This window comes from Haemaphysalis longicornis, unplaced genomic scaffold, assembly GCF_048455015.1.
Source record: "Haemaphysalis longicornis isolate Haplotype H1 unplaced genomic scaffold, Haemaphysalis longicornis Haplotype H1 scaffold_7, whole genome shotgun sequence".
NCBI lineage: Eukaryota > Metazoa > Arthropoda > Arachnida > Ixodida > Ixodidae > Haemaphysalis > Haemaphysalis longicornis.
This window is the reverse complement of record NW_027526422.1, coordinates 176,506,530-176,527,427: the sequence shown is the minus strand read 5'-3', so window position 1 is coordinate 176,527,427 and position 20,898 is coordinate 176,506,530. Positions and strand designations below refer to the sequence as shown.

At 45.6% G+C, this 20,898-nt stretch overlaps 2 protein-coding genes across 5 annotated transcripts; both read right to left on the bottom strand.

Moving 5' to 3' along the window:
* Positions 1-713: 713 nt before the first annotated feature.
* LOC144147260 (amine sulfotransferase-like) lies at positions 714-4,956 on the bottom strand. Its single transcript, XM_077679350.1, has 2 exons — positions 4,774-4,956; positions 714-1,830 (listed from the first exon to the last, which is right to left on the bottom strand). The coding sequence occupies exon 2, from the start codon at positions 1,812-1,814 to the stop codon at positions 855-857; it is 960 nt and encodes a 319-aa protein (XP_077535476.1). The 5' UTR covers positions 1,815-1,830; positions 4,774-4,956; the 3' UTR covers positions 714-854.
* A 10,882-nt stretch (positions 4,957-15,838) lies between these two features.
* LOC144147259 (amine sulfotransferase-like) lies at positions 15,839-20,646 on the bottom strand. Of its 4 annotated transcripts, none has more exons than XM_077679346.1 (3): positions 20,433-20,591; positions 19,539-19,629; positions 15,839-16,950 (listed from the first exon to the last, which is right to left on the bottom strand). In XM_077679346.1, the coding sequence occupies exon 3, from the start codon at positions 16,933-16,935 to the stop codon at positions 15,982-15,984; it is 954 nt and encodes a 317-aa protein (XP_077535472.1). In that variant the 5' UTR covers positions 16,936-16,950; positions 19,539-19,629; positions 20,433-20,591; the 3' UTR covers positions 15,839-15,981. The 4 variants fall into 4 exon arrangements, with proteins under 4 accessions (XP_077535472.1, XP_077535473.1, XP_077535475.1 ...); XM_077679347.1 differs by having other exon boundaries at positions 19,539-19,602; positions 20,433-20,578; XM_077679349.1 differs by lacking the exon at positions 19,539-19,629 and having other exon boundaries at positions 20,524-20,646.
* Between the last annotated feature and the right edge of the window lie 252 nt (positions 20,647-20,898).

Here is a 20,898-nt window from a genome sequence, read left to right as displayed (position 1 = left end):
GCTGGGCAAGAGACGTTAGGTCGCTCGAGATAAGGGATTGGCAACCCTCGTTAGAAAAAATAACGATAACGCCAGCTGCCACCAGCCCTCACTAAAAGTGCCTCTATAAACGTTTTATCTATACTAAAAAAGTTGCATATTGTCAGGTAACCTATCCAAACGAAAATTCAAATGATGGGAGGAATATGCTTGAGCTGGAAATCACGTTGAATAACGCGCGTCTTTGTAGGTGATTGCATGCACAAGCGTGGCTTTGTTTAGGGTGATGCACAACACGCGGCTGGACCTGACTTTCTGCACATGCAGAAGAAAAAATGGCGGGAACTGCTGCCATCAACAACTTCTCTGGAATGTCGGCCTTTTGTGTTTCCCATAGTTTTTAGTGCAATGGATCAGTAGGGGTATTCGCCACTTGTGTACGCGGACATTTTAAAGCTAGACGAACAGCCCCCCCCCCCTCCCCTATAGTAACAAGACCTTGCAGGCAACTAGGAAGAGAAAAACTGCGAGTTCAAAACACGCTAAATGTGTAGATAAAGTCTACTTTCTCATCCTTTTTTGTCAACTAAAGTCAGTTGGTTCTCTCTAACTCGTACCTTCCGGAAAGGGCAAAGCCATAATACTTACATGAATGATCTCGGCACAGCGTAATCACGTGCAAGCTTGCTTCTGAACCTGTATGGGGTCCTGAAGCCATTAAAAGCTAAGCTGCGTGCAATATAAAAAGAACTTTATTCTTGAATCTGTGATTTAAGGTACGCACTCCAAGACGAGTTCAAGGTAGTGGAAACAAAATGCGTAGAGCGGCCTTTTGACCTTAGTTCTCCTTTTCATAGAAAAAAATGAACGTAGGATCATGCAGGGAGCAGCGAGGCTTCTAGAGCTTCACCACGTATATCACTCCACAGTTCCGTGAAGTGGGACGTCTTCTCAGCTTCCAGAATTCTCGACTCCATCCGATGCAGGAGTTCTCGTGAGAAGTACTCCCTCCACCCGCCCACCTTGGCAGCTCGCACAATACCGTACTTGTTTTCGTCTCCATTGTAGCCTTCTTTACACGTAATTCTGTTTCGCGATAACACCTCTTTCAATTCCTCGTTGTCATTTTCTTTCAAATCTATGACCAGTACATCTCTCATTGATTCGGGAGAGGACCCGTCGAGCACTTTTTCAAGCAACTCTGCGTTGTTCTCCAAGGTCTTCCCATACTCCTCACCAAGAAAGTGAGCGAGCCTCAGCACGACATTTTGTTTGTTTTTCTTGAGTTCCTCGTACGTGACGAAGAACACGTTCACTTCGTCTCTCAGGGCGTAACCGGAGGCCACGTGTTCAAAGTAATCTCCATACCCGAAGTTCCCATCAAGAAATACGTGGACGAATTCTTCAAATGTGGCGTCCTGGTACTCGTAGGTGCTGAGGTTTGTAACCATATGAAAAAAGGAGACGCAGACGTCCCAGGGGTTACGAGCCACGTACACGTACTTAGCGTCTTTCGTAATCATGTCGCGGTTCAATGGGAGGTGCGTGAAGAACATTCTCAAGGGTAGAGTTGGAGTCCAGTCTTGGCACTTGCTGTACTCCAGTCGCCGCAAGTTATCCGCGAATTCCTTGTGAGTTCTGATTGCTTCGCCTTTCCGGAGTATCAGCTGTATAATGAACTGTAACCAGTGCGTCCCACTCTTAGGGAACGTAGATACCACAACGTCTCCAGCTTTTGGTCTGAACTTTAGATTTTCTCGCAATATATCCGGATCGATGCCTATACATCGCGGCACGCCGTCGATTATCTGATGCTTTGGTTTCCTGCGCTCCATCGGAGTCGATGCGTACCTGAAAGTAGAGGAGAATGCGGTACCTTCAACTAAAATCATTTTCAGGCTTGTGTACAGCCGGCACAAGAAGATATGTTTTTACTTTTGATCAAAGTGTGAGAAGTTCAAACACGGCGTTTGTCGGAGGTTAAGAGGGAAAAAAGACAATTATACAATTTTTAGCCCAATGAGCTTTACAGACGAGAACTTTGATGTTCAGATATTTCGCCGTTCTCTCCTAGTTTATTTTTTGTAGAATCCTGATCCCACTCAATGCCTACTTAACAAGCAAAACGTTAGCAGTCAACCAGCACTGTGTTCGACCCAGTTCAAATCAGTTCAACTTGATGATCTTAAGAGGATAAATAGATAAAACCAGTAAATTTTTATTTTTAATTTCAGAACTCGCAGAGGAAATTGAGGCTTATTTGAAAAAATTGATATTCTTTTGGTATCGTATTTGCACTCATGTTCTGCGCCTTCAAAACCACTTGCCTAACAAACCCTTCCGTGTAGAGTTTGTAAACGTAAAAAATGAAAAATACCAAAATATTTTTACTTAACTTGCAGGTTGGGTAGTGTATGCCGAAATTTTAAGGTAGTGTCTATTATCACGGCAACCGTGAGAATTAGCGTCAGAAATTTCCCGCGGAAGTCGCCTCTCATTGGATAAGAAAGCTACCTGGAGATTCTATGGGGTAAATATTCCCTAAAAAGCCGCGTATGTAGCTGCACCTGTAGTGCTGTTGTATAGTACTTCTTTTCGAAACAGAAGGCTCTGGTTCGAGTCCGTCATTACGATGTTTGTTTTTTATTTTAGCTTTCGGAATTTTTGGGGTCATCGTGATGTTAACAATTTTTCACTTCTTTTTACGATATTAAGAGATAGATTCTAGAAATGGCTGAAATACATTTAGTATAGGTTGTGCTCTCTGTCGTTGGGCTGGGTTAGATTAGGTTCGTTGCAGTTGGGCTGGATCTGGGTAGGTTATGACGCGTTCTCTTAGGTTAAATTAGGTTCGGTGAGGTTATATGACGTTAGGCTACGTTGGGACGTAATATTATTTAGCAGGTTATGGGCCAGTCAGATTTTCTGTAAACTGCAACGGATTAATATATATCGTAGGCATTATCGTTTCCGACGGTGAGGTAATGGCGTTTTGAAAGATGGCATTCACAATGAAGCGACTTACGCAAAGCATCTAAAGAGGAAAGCGCCTTGAGAGTGTGAGATAGCGTTCTCCCAGTTTGTAATGTTCTTTTCCCAAGAAGGAAAAGTGTCGTTGCTCGGCACGTACTGAGAAAATTATGTCAACCTATTTATTGCCTTCAGGTAACAACAGCTTGAAAATGAGGAGGAATATTTCTATGGGAATGCAGAAGTCCTGTATTTCGCTTTAAAACCCGCGCAGCGGGCAAAGCAACGGAAACACAAGTTCGTAAGTACAGGCAGAAAAACTAGATGTGCGTGTATTTTCATCAGTGGCAAAAGCGATGACAGAGAGATTATAATGCACTGCGAGAATATGAATATAGGTGCAGGAAGGTATCAATTAACTATGACTGCGTGTTTTATGGTGATTGGGAGGTTTAATGTGGACGCCATTGAGGTAATGAAGGAATGGCTGGAAAGCATTTGGAACAAATGTATGGAAGGGATTTGAAACAATAAATATTTAGTCGATGAAATTAAATGTTTTGAGGTTAGAGTTGGGAAAGCACCTTTCTCTGCCTCTAAAATTTGTTTGGGAAAGAACAACTCAGTGTTGAAAAAGGGAGCAGGTGGCATTTTCCAACCGGCGCCACAATTCGAAGAGAAAGCAGGTAGCTATAATCAATGTCCCTCAAAGGATGGTAGCACAATCTCACTCGGCAGCTTCGGTACCATTCGTGTGCACTAATTCTACGGACCTTTTGGTTCGTCATATGTCACACCTTAGAATTACAAGTGAAGCAAACGGCCAGAAGGGTAGCTCAGCTTTGTACCCGCGAATCACAGTGCTCGCCGCAGGCCGAAGGAGATGTTTTACACGAAAAAAGCACAAATGAATGCGTTCTCGAAAAACATTAAATATACACACTGCGGGAGCTGCCGCCTGTCCTGTATGTGTTCTTGAGTATTTGAAGAAGGTTTAGGTGGCGTTCAAAATGTACTTTATTTCATATCTGCCTGAACGTTCGGATCCGCGCGAAATGCTGAAGGCGAAATTAAAGAAAAGTTTGGTAACCCTCATGTCCGTAATAAATTTCACATTCCAGGTTCACGATGCATGATTTTTCTAATTTACTTCGCGGATTTCCTGATGGCAGAGAATGAAGACGTCTTCTCTTTGTACATGCAGCCATTACTACATTATAGGAATAAGCTCAGTACAGGTACGTATGTCCGTTTCACTGGTACGTAGCTACCACAAAGGCAATGCGAAATCAATAAACTCGAATGGGCAAGTTATACGCAGTTATACGCAAACACCTAAATTACAAAAACAGTTTAATACACGATGCAGCACTGCCTCTCAATCACGATATGTATTATCATTGCAGAGCCTTCCAACAGACCTCGTAAAACTGAGGTGTGCCCTTCCAATACATGTGCAAAGAATTTACCACCTTCCAGAAGTATTGTGGGGCAGGGGTTCATTTTTTCATTCCGTTATAGAATTTTTGCTTGTTATCGCTGAATAACTGTGAATATTTGCTTTGTAATCACGCGTCGACTCCTCACTTCGGGAATACAGTGTATTTAAGAAAGAAAACATTACCATGAAAAGATATGATTGCTGAAGCGGTTCCGCAAGACGCTACGTGCGATCCTGTGCTGTATCTATTGAAATACCAACATCCCGTTTCGAACTCCACAAAGTGTACTACCTACGCTTCCGTGTTATGACAACACAATACAAACAAAGCATTAAGCGTAAGATTTGATGATGACAAACACAAAAATAAGCACTTTACTCACCTAATAAGCCGTTGTTTAGGCCTTAAAGGGCTTCAAAAGACTTTGTACGTAACTATGATACTCCCTGGCTCGAGCTGGGGCACAATTGTTGCAGGATCGAGGAATAGTGGACAACTAGTGCAGGCTGTGCACAAGAGTAGACCGAAATGTTGTGCTAAGGTTCCGCAAGTTCGCCATAACAAGCTGATACGCAACCTTAATGCTCTGATAAAACTTCTTATCTTCGCGTGCGTACGTTGGCCGCAGTCACTTAAGCACTCTCCCCGCTGCACCTTCAATCGGTGTTTCACTCTCGCAAGCCCCACTCTTGAGCCTCGGCTGTCGCAGAAAAAAAAGCAATCTAAACATGACGCACACAGCACCTTATCGACTATCTCTGCTTCCCCTTGTCAGAAAAGCACTCTCGCAATACGCGCACCTAGTTGTCAGCATTCGACTGTCTGGAAGGCTCCGACAAAACTGCACAATGCTTTCTGATTGCTGTGATTACACAGTAGACAATGCAAGCTCACGAGGTTAGCACACCGTATTTAGGACATTTTTCTAACCAGAATGCACACCAAAGATTCACGAGAAGTAAAAAATAGCAGTGAATAATCATTGAAGCTGCCTCGGGAACATTTCACAAAGGATACCTACAGGCAATGAAAAGCGTCGGCCTAACAGTTTGCTTAATCGATTCCGAGGTAGCGGGATCACAGTCTCGACCTCAGTCCTATTAAAATGCAGCCTTACTGCAGGCTTTCTGGCGATTATGTTTTCGGCATCTGATATGTTTGTATATTTCTGCATTTCGAAGCAGTCTGGTTCGTTACATTATGTGACGTGCGCTATATGCTTGTAAGGCATATTGAACCTTTTTTTTCTCATCAGAAATCATAGTTGTGTTGGAAAAGGTACATTAGATGACCAGAGAAAGAGAGTGTTTAATATATCTTTTTCGTTGTGTTTGGTCGTAAGATGAGAGCAATGAAAACACAGTTTTGTATGGCAATGTGGTTGCATTATACGCATCGCCAGCTGCCTGTAGGGGCGCCACTGCAATCCCCCTAGAGTCCCGTTTTGAAATATGCCGCTGGAGTCTCCCTCCCGCTCCCTACTGTCGCCGTTGCTTTTGGAGTGTAGCGGAAGCCGCTCGGCACCGCCGCGCAAGAGGCTCCTGCCGACGGGGACTTTTCCTTACTCTCCGGTCTGCCGCCGGCTTGTCGAGAGTACGCCTTTTGTGGAAGACGCGTATTGCTGACTCCGCCGTCGACGTAGTACGGGGGTCACTCCCCCGTCCTCTTCAGCGGTCGGATTTCGCGGGAAAGCTTAACTTGTTGTCCTGCCGACTCCTGGCAATATTCCTGGCGCCCTTGCCGTCTGCTCACTTGGGGGGCATTTTTCCTCTCTTTTTTGAAGGACGCGGGGTTCTCCTTCTTTTCCTCGTCGGGGACACGCTCTTGGCGTGCGCACATTCCGAAAATAAACAGCCTTGTCTAGAAACTGCAAACCAGCTCTACGTCCGCTTTCTCGCCTTCTTCAGCAGCCGACATTCCGGGCTGCTGCAGGAGCACGCTAAATACTCATATGTACCATTTGCATGCGTTCTAAACACATTAATGTGAAGCAGTCACTCGGTTCCCAAATTTGGTGTATTTCCGATAGTGTCAAGTTTTCTGATGCGATCTTAGTGTGGTACATTCGGTCTGTATGAGCGCCAGTAGTATGTCATAGACCAATGTCGCAAAGCCGGCACATGCATAGAGTTAATTCAACTCCACTGCCCTGAAATTTACTAACAGTGCCTCCGTAAGCAGAGTTTTCTCAGATAGTGATGCTACTCCTATAAATCATGATGTACATCGGTGTTGTGCACGTGTATAATATATCCGAGCACTTGCACCTGACAGCATAGCAGTTGCGCTTGCTAATATAATAACTCGGATATTAATCACTACCCTGGACAAGCAATGTAGCTTTATTCCACGAACATTCTACGAAATAATTAAGGAGTGTAATACAAAGTTATACCCAGGGATCTCCAACCGAAAAAGAATGAAATTATTTCTGGGTCATCTTGACCTGAGGTCAGCACTGGCAAACATTCATAATCTGCTACATATATCCTCCGTGAGCAGCGCGGCGATGGTCTTATAAAGCAAGCCGCGTCTGCGACTAAACGCTTCTTCGCAACATCACCATATGACACAAGATACCCTTCAGAAACTACCACAAACTTAAATCAAATGGTCTTATCATATTCCACACTCTTCCAACGACACCTTTAATTGTTTGTGAACTACCTGTCCTGCACTTCAAAAAATGCGTCTGCCGAGAGATCAGCTGTTCGTCAAAGTCAAAAAACAAAAGGAAGTCGAATGGGCGGCTTGTGTGTGCGATTACTAAAATGGACATTTCTTGATTTTGTTTCGCCTTCGGACGTAACTATAGTATGGCGCACCCCTTCCTCTGCTCCATGTCCTGGGAAAAAGCAGAGCATTTTCCATTTAGTTGGGTATGGTGAGTCCCACCTGGCGTAAGCTCAGACAAACGGCCTTTCCTAAGCTGCACTGTTTTTTTTTTGTTCATTCCAGTGCGAGCTATTCCGTTTCTTTCCGACTTGCAGACCACTTATTACTTGGCTGTTTCATTACCTTTCCTTGGTTCTTGCTACAAGGCGTGAGTGGGCGCACATTTAACAGCGCAGAGCCTTGCACTATGCTGAACATTTTCGCGTGGCTTATGTTCTCTTAAAAGGCACAAGTGGTTTTTAGGTACTGGGATAGCCACATATCCAGACAGATGTTTCTACAATGTATATATTCGAAACGAAGCCGCATTCGTTGTGCCCGCTGCTAGGGGAATCCAACCTCTCACTGTTCCAGTATCATGTTAAATTGAGGATACAATTGTGTCTGATGTGTCCGGAGGTGACTGTGGCGATATGTTGCTGCTGTCACTCGTAAGAGCCGTCAGGGAGCGCGCGTTACCGTGTCTCCGGAAAGCTTTTGTAGGCGTTCGAACACTCTACCCAGCGCAGCTGTTTTTTTCAGTGCCGTAAACGTACTATTTGCTTGCAAACATCACCATAACGATATGTTCAGGCCGCGGAAAAGCAAACACATGCGAAAGAAAAGCAAACCATGGCACGCGCCTTTATCAGCTACCCAGCGCTCATTCACATAGACGCTGCGGAAAAGCGGCAACAGGCAGCGCAGCCATCACGAAGCTCGAGGTGGATTGGAGCTCTGACACAAAGATTGTTTTTCCTGCACAACAATATTCTTTATACCGCTAAGAAACAACAATAAATAAAACGCATCAATTGTATTTGATGCTTGAGTACCCGATCGAAGAGTTTTATTTACAGGCGCTCAGCTGAGAGAAGCATTAATGCGACATCCAGGTGACGGCTGATCTCATGCGCCAAGCGCAACCCGGTGTGCTTGTTTTTCCGCCAACACCAGCGCGCGGGTATTGACGGTGAGTGCGACCACGGGCGCCGCTGCGAAGCGCGTCTCCGTGACGTCGGCTTAGGGACTCTCGTATTTGTCGTCTGCTTCACTCAGGCTCGGTGTCTCTCTCTGCAGTTTCTTTGCGCGCGGTTGACCTTTGGTGCTTGTCCGCACCAGATTTTGCGTATGCGCACTTTTTCCGTAATAATAGACGTAAAATCACATACACTAGCTCAAGGCGTGATTTAAAGTATAGTTTTTGATAACGCTCCTATAGAAACATTGCCAGCGTTGCCCCATTACTGCAAAGCCAGTCCTGTGCGGAGCGCGACGAGTCAGAGCTAGGCGTCAGCTTCTATATTCAGCAATATTTTGAACAAAGGTAACAGCCACAGTCCCACAACAGACAGCGGCGAAAATGCAAGACGAAAACGCAAGACAGCCCTTCGGGGCTGTTGGATTTGGCAGAAGGCCTTCAAATTCCAAGCAATCGTATGTGAGGTAAAACAGATTTTGCAACCTTGCTTGACGCTCGAAAGTATTGTATCACGTCACTTAACGTTGTCACGGAATGAAAGGCTGCCGACATGCACTATGGGCGCAAGAAATGTAGGTTGATTTCCAAATAACCATCTGTGTGTATAGGCGCGTGCTTGTCTTATACCAGGCTTCTGACCAGTAAGAAAGCTAATTGATCAAAACGACTCACCTGTACGGTAAGCATCCAGTATAACTGTGTTGGTTCAAACTTGGAGGGATATTTCGGTACATTTCCCACAGCCATATCTTTCCTATATCCAGATAGGCGTTGTAGTAAACCTGCACTCAAGAGAAGAAGGTGGAGCAGGAGAAAACTTTATTTAACAGTAACATCGAGCTTATTAGTGGGCGGGGTCATCAGTCCAGGACAAGAGAGTAAGAATAATTCTCTTCTATTCATCGAAAGTCATCCCAAATACTCCAAGATTTGTTGTTTGCGCTTGAAGGGGTTTGGAAACAACAAAGAGCTACTTGGACATATTCATTGGTTTCGAATTAAGTTATGCCGAAAAACGGTGCGTATATTATTTATTGCGTTGATTGGCAAGTATATCAATCTTTCAACACCCTAATCTTAGCTAAACTCTGGTTGAGATTCAGTTCATTAAGATAAGGATGGTTAGGATAGAAATTCGGGGCACAAAAGCCGCCTTCGAGTACTCAGAACAACGTTGTCGGCGCCGTTTCGCGGTGGCGTAGCACTGCACTTGCATGTGAATAAACAACGCACGCTGTGGATATGTACTCTTGTAAGCAGCCATTAGGAAAGCCAATTTCTGAAGAAAGTACTGTATGCCTTACCGTCCGAAGAAAATATTCAGAACACCTTTGTGAGCCTCGCAAATATCCCCAAACCGCCAAGGACGTTCGTGACGGTGCAGAAAAAAAAATTCAATGGGCACAGAAAAAACCATCATCCTATACAAGTGGTCTTCATGGTTTACCATCGCCTCCCTCGCTCTAAGAGAGTGCTTTTGTTTGTGTATTTGAACTTCGGTACCGTTCGCAACATGCGGACCACTTGTTGACCGTTGGGAGTTCTGGTTATAAAGAGGCGGTTTCTGTGAGAGTCGTGAAATCCTGTGATAACTCAGTTGCTGCATGTTACTCAGCCCATTGGAGTTTTCCTGTTGAATCACGGCACTTTACTACTGACTCTGTCGTCACTGTTCTCTACTCGCCATGCATTAGCCAAGTAAAGTTTGGCTGTAGGCCCTTCGTCGTTCGGAACGGAGGCAACTACTTTGAAGTCCGCTCGTCGACCACGCAATCATGATATGAAGAATGTCTGCTCTTGGACGTCTTCGCCAATGTAACAGTGCGCTGCCTTCGTTCGCAACGCTCGCATTACCCCGTTTACCGCGTCTATTCGCTGTGGCTACTGACGTGAAATTACGTCTGTAACCCTGAGTGGCCAGGAAAAGCGGGACTCAGCGGTACGGGTAAGGGCGTTTTATGTACGGCGGTGTTCGTACTTGGAGGGCCCAGTGTACGACTAATATAGGCGACCAGGTGACGTAATTCCAGCCTTTGCCGGTACTTCCGCACGAAAACGTTGGTAGAAAATAGCAGGGCTATCCAATTTTATGGCCATGCATCCTGTACTGGTGTATTCAAGGAAGAGTTCTAAAGGCCGAAACCCCTGCGAAAAATTAGGGTTCAAGGCGCTGAATTGTGTGCTTACGAAGGCGCTTCTAATTTTTGTGTTCTTTAAGGATTCTGAATGATAGCAATTCGTAATTATTATATGAGTGTTATTAGGGTTGTACTTTTCGGTGAGCTCACCTAATGAACCTGCTTGGGTTCTACTATATTCTCGAGGCCTCCGCGATTTTCTGCCGGCGGCACGCCGTTGCTGCGGCCGTCTAATCGCCCGGAGAGAGGGTGATTCCCAATAGGCCGTTTCGCCGTTTTCCGCCGCATCGCGGCGCGCGGAGCCGATGGTTGAAGCAAAACCGATGGTTGATGCAAAGACGATGGTTGATGCAAAGCAGACCTTTGTGCTTAGCGTTTCTGGACATTAAAGCAGCGTGTGGTAATGTAGACAGGGAGCGGCTATGGAATATCCAGGAGGACGATGGAGTGGGGCAGAATTTATTAGCTTACTGAGGGAGCTATTTCAGGACAATCAAGTGCACATAGTGTGTTAGGGGATAACACAGAATATGCCTGCATACTCCTACAAGGGTTTGAAGCAAGGATGTCCTCTCTCTCCACTGCTGCTCATGATCTACATGGCGGGGTTAAAAAGGGAGCTAGAGGTTAGTACGCTGGGGTTCGACTTATCATAAATGAAAAACGGGTGGAACAATGGGTTCCGGGACTAATGTATGCAGAGGACAGACATATTGTTGATGGCGGACAACTGGATAAGCATGCAGGGCTTGATGGATATATGTGGTGAAGAAGCGACTCACCCAGGGCTATCCGTTAGCAAAGAAAAATTGGGGATCATGGTCTTTAACAACAGCGCGGAGCACAAAACAGTATCAGTGCAACAAGTAGAAATACCACGGGTGAAAGAGCATAAATATTTAGGAGTATGGCTGAACGATAGCGAAGATTACATGCACGCGCATGAGGCTCACCTTAAGACGAAACTAAAAGGGAACGCGGCTATAATGAAACATAGAGCCCGCTGGGATACAAGAAATACGAGTTGGTAAGGGGAGTCTGGAAAGGGGTCATGGTACCACGATTAAGTTTCGTAAATTTGGTGCTGTGCATGAAACCAGAGACCCAAGCGGGCCTGGAGGTAAATCAGACGGCGGTACACAGATTGGAGTAGGGGCCCACAGCAAAACTACATACCTAGCGGTGCAGGGGGATATGGGCTGGTCGTATTTCCAGGCGAGGGAGGCGCAGAGCAAGATAAAGTTTGCGGAGCGACTTAGTGACATGGAGGACGACAGAAGGGCCGCGAGGGTGTTTAAGTACCTGTATATCACGAGCATGGACACGCGGTGAAAGACGGAGGACCAGACAGCTGACCAAGCGGTACAGAAAGTCGGTAGAGGAAGGTATTGTTTACACAACAGTTAAAAAGCAGGTAAAGGCAGCAGATACCACAAAGTGGGCACAGATAATGGAAGCGAAAAAAACCCTGGACAATTATGACAAACGAGCTGGAAATTAGGAAGGAAGGAATTTATGGCAATACGAGAGGCAGTGCATTGCCCTTTGAAGCACGGGCGGGGTGCCTGAGAACCCGGACATACACGCGCATCTACAGCCAGCAGGATGAAACATGTGCATGCTTCGGCAGTGTTCGGGAAACTATACACCATTTTTTTAGGGGGTGCACAGATAGGCGACCAACGCGGGGTGATGTGGAAACGACGCCGGCTGAGACTTTGGGATTTGGGGCGAGGAGGAAGCTCAACTTCCAGGCCATAGAGGTGACGAAGACGCGACTGCAGTGGTGGTGGAGGAAAAGTAGGGAAGGGATGAGTACGCAGGCGGAGTAATCATACGGATGAGAATTTAAAATAGCGGTGGAGAAAAAAGAGGGTTGGGAGCGATGGGAATTCAAAACAGGTTTGAGGGGGAGATGGGGGAGAGGAAGCATATCTATTAGGTTAGCTAGGAGTAGGGCAAGTAAGTGTAATAAAACAGGCAAGTCGGTTGCTGACAACCGACGCCCCGATTCAAAGGGACAGCCACTAATCATCATCACGATGCAACTAAAGCCGTGTATGCTGCAACGCTCCTCGAAAAGGCGTTTCGTGAACTTTCGCGCTTCGTATCGCAATAAAAAGAAACCACACCTGGTGTTATGGATGCAAAACGACTCATAGAACCTGATAATGCATTTATTTTAGCCACGATTGCAGCTATGCGACTTCTTTAACATGTACCGCATGACGCCCTCGACTCACGGACAGTATTCGCTGCAACCAATGGAAAATTTCTGGCGCTTAAATAACGTGCACTTCGCTAAGAGGTCATTATTTTTCAGGTATTCTTATTCCGGCTTACCAACTTTATACAATCAGCATGGCCAAGGCAGCTCAGTAGAGCTCGGGGGGCGATCGCGTCATACCCACGACTGTGATTTACAGCCGAATCGGCGATGATGCTTCCTGAAAGACATACAAGTTAACTCGGCTTCAAGGCATTCTTCTTCACTGCAAACCGCGAAAAATTCTCCCACTTGGAGTTTGGAGTGCCTTGTAGAAGACATTGTCATGTAGACATCTTACAGCGCGTCGACGTGGGCGTGGCCATCTTACACGACGTGACGTTGTTCGCCATTGCTGTCCTTTCAGAACACGTTTCTTGCGGTAGCCTTCGCATGTAACCGCGCTCATCGGCGAGCGGTGGAGTGGTTTGATATACAAATTGTACCGTTATTTCCAATTGTCGCTGTGAATGTCGGCTTACAGTATGACTGGATATTCTCCGCCCACCGCAGGGTTTTAAATTTCGCAAATAAAGCTCCTTTAAGTGCTGTCTTTATTCGTTGTCCGTCGCGTAGTTTCCAGTTCGCGCATTTCTTCTAAGATGAAGCTGTTATACAGCATTGTTTGTCTTTTTTTCCGTGCTCACTTATAGCAGAGAGGCTTATACTCTCTAACTTGAAGCATTATGGCCCAGTTCAGCTTGTATTAATGGTATCTTAAGTTCAACTTGAGGGCTTTCTGTTACATTTAAAGCCAAAAGCTTTGTCTGTGGCTCAACAATGTTATCAATACAAAATGCTGTAAAACAAAATAACCGTGAATACAAAGTACCTTTGGTCGTTCTTGCACTCCTCCGCCTACACCGTCAATGACCGCTGTCCCCTCGGGTCCGGCGGGGGCATAATCAGCCACTTAGGTTGTCACAAAAGGAGTTGTTCTTATCGGGGTGTTTCGAATGGCGCCTCCAAGACGGCACCAAGGTGCACTTTGCCCTTTGAGTTATTGGCACTGGACCGGCACACCGTTCCCGTATGGCACGCTCGGCCGTTTTTCGGAAAAGTCCCGTCGCCGATCCTTAGAAGTTCAATGCACACACGCGCACACACATACACGGCCTTGTACAAGATGAGAACCAGCGATTGTCTCTTTTAGCGCCGCTTGCCGGGATTGGTGGTGCTGCCGGATGGCACTGTACCAGTATGGCGCCATGCACAGTTTATTGAGGCCAACCACCCACCAAAGTCTTTTCGGCGAACACAAGCCGTCACAACAGTAAGCTATTCTCACCGAAGCGCTGTTACGGCAGAGGTGGTTGATGATCAAGGTAGTCCAATATTCTGATGTTCAGCCAACACGTCCCACCCAGTTACGGGAGAAGAAGTCATTGCGCTCAGCATAAAGGGTACACGGGCCAGTATGATCATATCGTATTCGGAAACCGCCCTCCTCACGTACGTAAGGGGGAGAGTTGCGACGGTGGTGGTGCATGCACTCCGGACCCGCTCTGACATAACAGCCAGACAAGTCCGTCTGATCATTAGACCTGGGAACTCGTTCATCATAGAGAACGAGATGGCAAAACACAGCGTGTCGATTCGACAACCTGGCTGACCTCGGTCAGAAGAGGTTCCGTCTGGCACGGTAAGAGGGATATGCTTTGGGCATACCAGGACATCATCCAACACTATCGGCTGAGTCGTCTCAACTCTACAACAGCTGACATATCGCTTGTAAGGGACCATTAGTAGCGTGGGTTAGGCTGCAGACATACACGTCCGCCCCCCCCCCCTCCAAGGAAAACAAAACCTCAACAGTACCAAGTAGAAACAAGAACACCTTCAAATGGCGCGAACTATCACCCGCTTTACTTCCACATATGGTTTGGGCTTGTAACCTCAAACCCCAGCCCACATCGCATCAGTGATTGCGCACGAAGAATTCACATTTCACATAAGGAATTACGAGCAGTTGTACCGTACTGATCAGCTGTACTCCCAACGAACAAGTTCAAGTCGTCCAGCTGGCGGAAGGAGCCACCAAGGACTACGGGCCGTCGTGTGACGAAGCGCCAACCCGAACCTCCCTCTCCGATGGTTGCGCTTGATAAACACGACCATTAGAGCAAACAGCTGTTTAAGATCTCCGTTGCGCACTCCATGAATAGAAATACCGAGCGCCCTGCTTCGTCCAGGCTTGCGCGTGGGCTTTCGCCGACTGAGGGGCTCACAAAATTGAATAAAAAAAATGCCAAGCGAAGAAAATACCAAGCGCACGTGCCAGTGCATCTCGTAAGCAGCACCCGGTTTCATCCAGGCTTGCGCGCGTGCTTGCACCACGTGAAGGGCTCACAAAAAGGAAAGAAAAACTATTAGGCCAACGTGATCGTGTGTCTCAAGACGACCACACGGCATCGTCCAACTTCACTTTCGAGTACAGTCTACACAGCGTTCGTGGCGTTATCTCTCGCGTGCTCTTCTCTTGGCCAGTTCACGCCAGTTCCCAGAGCCGGTTGCTGCCGCTTCTAGCGCATGCTAACGCCGCCCACTTTGCGGGAGACGAAAAACCTCAGGACAAAACTATCCGTGACTGCCAGTCATGGAGACCTTTCAGCGGCAAGTACAGATATACATGTCAGGTGCAACAGCCGGGTCTCCTACGAAGGGAGACTGGCCGCCAGATCGGGTGTTTCTCCAGCCTGGTACCACTATAGAAGCTGCGCCAATTTTTTCTGTCTCTCTTTAATGCTTACCTATTTTTCAATCCCTCTGATGGCATACTTGGGCGGTTTCATACGCTTCTACAAAGATATATCTGGGTTATATTGAGCACTCTCATCCAGGAGGTCGAGTTCCAGCTGCTAATCTAGAACTGGCTGGTCAATATCCAATCTTTTTCTTTGAAGGACATTGAGAAGAGGTTTTCTTCAATTTCCTGTTGACAGGTTTAAGATTACCACACGCCTGATTTTAGAAAAATAGGGCGACATATCAGCATTATCAAAACGTTCATATGTATTGTTCTAACAACTTTATACTGGTGTATCAGAGCTGGTGGTTTTGCATTTCTATACCAAATAAATGCGTCAGTATAGCGTGAGTAATTCGCCACCATGTTTAATGGGATCATAACGCGACTTTTTGTGTAATTTTACGTTTCTAAATAAATATTACAGAAGTGCCCGAAGTATCCTGTTTAAAACACATGTTTATTCTGACGTTGAATGAAGACAACATGCAGTGCAACGGTATTTACTGAGAGATCAAACAAAGGCTATTGCAGGCTTTCTCATAAATGTTTTTGCCAAACAGTAAATGAGTTTAGTTTCAAGTCTACGCGTTCGAGGCTTCGATTGCTTCCGTGCGAACATCTCTCCACAGCTCCATAAACGCTGTCTTCTTCTCGGCTTTTCGAATTCTCAACTCCATGCGATGAAGCAGCTCTGGCGTAAAGTACTCTCTCCATCCACCCACCTTCGCAGTTCTCACAATTCCGAATTTGCTTGCATCTCCCCTGTAGCCAACCTTGACCTTGAATTCGCTACGCGAGATCACCTCTTGCCACTCTTCGTTCAGACCACTCTTAAGGTCTACGACCAATACACTTTTCATTGCCTCAGCCGTGGATCTCTCAAGCAACAGTTCGAGCAACTCTTCGCTGTTTTCTAGGTCCTTGCCGTACTGCTCTCCTAGAAAGTGCGCGAGTTTCAGCACCACAGCTCGTTTGTTTGTTTGAAGTTCTTCGTAGGTGAGAAAAAATACGTTCGGCTCGTTTTTCAGCCCGTAACCGGATGCCACGTGCTCGAAGTAGTCGCCGTAGCCGAAGTTTCCATCCACAAATGCCTCCACGAATTCTTCGAACGTGCCGTCGTAAAATTCGTATACACTGAGGTTGGTGACCCAATGGAAGAAAGATACACAGACATCCCACGGGTTTCGAGCTATGTAGACGTACTTCGCTTCTTGCGTCATCCTCTCTCGGGACAGTGGCAGATGCGAGAAGAACAATCTGAAGGGAAGAAGTGGCGTCCAGTCCTGGCACCTAGAGTATTCCATTAAGCGCATGTTGTCCGTGAATTCCTTGTGTGTTGTGATCGGCTCACCTTGCTTGAGGATCAGCTGAATAATAAACTGCACCCAGTGCGTTCCACTCTTTGGAAACGTTGACAGCACCACGTCTCCAGATTTGGGTCTGAATTTAAGGTTCTCTCGAAGTATGTCCGGATCGATGCCTAAGCATCGGGGCTCCCCGTCGATAATCTGATATTTGGGCTTCCTGCGCTCCATCAAGGTCTATTCAGCCTGAAAGTAGATAACAGTATATTAGACCACTATTTCAATGTTTTGAATTTTGTGCTGGAGAACACGCATATCGAGCAGTTATTTTACTACACCAGGGAATGCGGTGCGCCTCTCAACGAGGGGGAAAAGGATGACATTCTTTTGTCCTAATGCATCAACCAACCCTCTTAAAAAAGGTCGCGGCACTTCCTAATAGAATACTAACCAGTTATTTGTCCCCGCATAAACTAGGTGCTTAGTTTACTAACTGACCATGCATAACCTTGTAAAAAACTACGCGTAACAGCGTGGATCGGTTGAGCACACAGCACGATATAGCCACATTCCACATGCACACATCTCACTTAGACAACAAATATAATTGAGGGATTAAAGCAACGGGATGCACGGGGTGAGCGAGTATAACTTCGGTAACTTGGAAGTTCATCTGCTCTCCTTGCTTTTATACCACGCAGCGGAAAGCTCTCTGATAGAGTCGTTGGGCTTGTTGCAAACAAATATTTGAGCGATGATTTTGGAATGATGCACTTTAATATGAGCACATAGAACTAAGCAAGTGGGTTTGCCAAATCTTTTTAATTTTGATTTTCATTGGGAAAAGTGCCGTAGTTACTATATTCAATTATTCGTAAAATTTTGTTTCTATCAGGGAATGTTAGCATCAAACAAAAAGCAGTCACTACGTCGGTGGTCTAGAATAGTAACGATAGCGCTTAGGTTGCATACTTAGTGTCAGAGCGTATACCTACCATTCTGTGCGGTTGTAAAGTTGGTAAGGAGTTAGTAAATACAGCCGTTACTACCCTTTTACGAGCTTTTTTAGTTAAGTGTGAACGCTTCAATACACATAGCCAAATATATAAGTAAAGGTCGGTGTTGTAATTATTATCTTGAAGAAACCGGAACTCAAAATACGTTGCTTTGCAACATTGAAATGAACCGGCGAAGCCACCAGATCCAGGAAATTGTAGCGGAATGAGGCAGAGGTATTTGGGTTTGCGGTTAGGTACCGGTAATAATAGATGTGTTTTGGCACAAGAGGTAACGCCGCAAAAAGATGCAAACATTTCAGCTTTCAACATTTTTTAAAAAAGATGCAAGCATTGCAGTCAAAAAGAAGCCACGGGTGGCGTTCTGACGGTAAGTTCAACTGTACCCTCTCCCCTATCTTATATCTTTTATCGTCGCCCTGCTTGCGTGCCAGACTGGGCCTCGCTGTTTTTAGAGGGCAGCGCTAGGCTATACCCGAGATTGGAGCGTGGTGCATTGCCATGCACAGCCGTCAGCGGTCTGTAGCTGTTGAAAGGAGGTAGTCGAACTGGGTAAGTTGGTGAATGTTCATGGTAAAAACAGCGCATCCAAGACGAAGACAGAGAAGGGAAATGAACATTCACCAACTTGCTTCAGCACCGTGTTTGTGTTTTCCCTTCTCCGTCTTCGTCTTGGATGCGCTGTTTTCACATTGAAAGGAGGAATCTCGCGCGCGCGAGGGTGTTCCTTGTTGAGCGCAGTAAAGTGGAACTACTTGAATGGCAACATTACGATAACTTTCAAACTCAAAGTGCAGCTGTGCCCAGGGTTGTGAAAACTACTTGAACCATTCAATACTTAGCGAGGTTCAATTCTGGTGGAAGAATTATATCTAGTGATTTATATTTTACAACACAAATGCTACAGACGTAGGCATTAAGAAATCTAAGAATAAGAAATCCTCGCATAAATGGCACCAGAAACCAAACCAAAGCGACAATTGTAAGTTACAAACGTACTATAAAATGGGGTTAGAGTGTGAGCCTTGCCCACTCGTCTTTGGTATTTTTAGCGTACATAATACCCTCCTATTCACCAAGTAGTATTTTTTTTTCAATCCTTGCCTAGATAATATTTTGCTGTGCAAGCTTGGTCTACTTTAGCGCGCAGAAGAAAATTATTTGGCGGTGAAACTTTCTAAGACCTGGACTCAGATACTGCTGCATGAATGCGAAGGGCTCTTCAGTGACTTGTTATGGCGTCTAGAATTTGAAAAACGCTCACTATGGCTGTTTGGAACGTCTAATGTCACCAAAATATTGTTCCGCCATGAAAAGGTGACAAAGACGGCAGTCACGCGTAGCGTTCTGTACCAACACACGCGACCGCGAAAGCTCTGTGTGGCGCGTTGCCTGGCGCAGTATGACTCATGCCCACATTGTATATGGTGTAAATTGATCGTTACATCTTTTATACTTCGTCTCATTTTCGCTGGCGCCACGTAACAATATTCAAATGTTAAACCTATATGTCACTTCTCTCAAACGCCATGTTCCGTCTGTTTCTACTGACAGTTCTACAAGCAAAACGTTAGGGACCAACTTCTAAGTCTCTCTGGAAGGAATATGTATCAAAACGTTGATAAGTGATGAATAGTGGTAAGCAGTCAGTTTCCAAATTGGAACAATGCGACTTCTGGACAAATCGGTAATGCTTTGCTATTCAAGTTGGTATTACATTGCTCCTTCTTCGTTCTTTGTGTAATTGTTTGCGCTTTACTTGTCAGCACTCCAAATTGAACATCTTTTTCAAATAGTGTTATGTTAGTTGGATCGCACCGGCAGCTTTAGGCAACAGGGTGCCGGTCATAGGCTCTTGTTTCCACGTCGACCCCAGCCTCGCCTGTATAGAATATGTGCAGGTCTTGTGCTAAGCAAAAGGACAACAACTTGAGCAACACTCGTAAAGCTCAGAGAAAAAGGCAGCACCCCTCATCGTCTCATAGAAAAAAGGTTTAGAGCATATCGCCAAGGAAAAGAGAATAGATGTTTTGGATAACAGAACAAAATTACATCTGGTATACCCGGAAACAAATAAGGAGCAAGTAAACTTGGCCGCTACGACGTGTGAAATGTGGTCAACAGATCTTGAACTCGCAAAAAAATTGCTGTCCAGAGATGGAAAAACAACTAGGCGAACACAAATATCGGGGGAACATTACCCAAGACAACAAAAAAAAACGAATGCAAACAAAAAAAGAGGATGTCACACCGTAACAGTGTTTTAATGTATGGGGAGGTGCCCTCTTCCGGAATTGTACGCAAACAGGCGGCTGACGACGATGCGGGTCACAATGCTCACATTGCGCGGATGATGACGATAATGGCGATCGCCTCGCATTGTCTCCAATTAGCGAACGTTTTACCGCGCATGCCGTACTTCTGGCAGCTTAATTTTAGTTTCTTATAACTATATCATTTTTAAATCTTGTATTACATACTGCAAAACTTTGAGGCATTACGAGATTCCAGGGGCTCAAAAATAGTTTGAATTTATGAGTTTTTATGTTAATGACGAAATATGTCAATGACGAAATATGGGTGGTTAAAACTGTTCAAAGAATCTTACAACTTTTCACCCCACAAAATACACGGATTGGCGGATGATAGGCTGTCAAGATCGCAGATCTGAGTTATTGAAATGTTCGTTTACATGCAGACGTTGGTACTCACCGGACGTAAGCGGGCGCGTTTTTTTCGGGGAAAAGATGGGGAGCGAATAACGTGCGCACAATTGGCTCCTCTACGCTTTCAAACAACTCACCTAATGAAGAGCGTGGCGCTGCATGTCGTGATGTCCACCACAAGGTAGGCAAAGATCTGGCACTCAAAATTTTCTTCCATGTTCTTTTCTTCTGAGAGTGTGGCCTTGCTTTTATCTCGTTGTTGTCGTCGAAATGCTCTCCAGATATCGGCGCTTGAGCTGTTTGTTTCTTCCCTTCCAGAAAATACCATTGTTCTTACCCCCCGGCAACCTTCGCGTCTGCGCAAAAGCTCCATAACGCTATGAAGAAAATCTGCCGATGCGAGATAAACAATGGGGGAGCAGGGAAGTTTCATAGCGGTCAGGCTAAACTTTCTGTTAAGAATCAATCAATCATACTTTATTCTACAGGGTAACAAAAAACTGAGAGCGGCA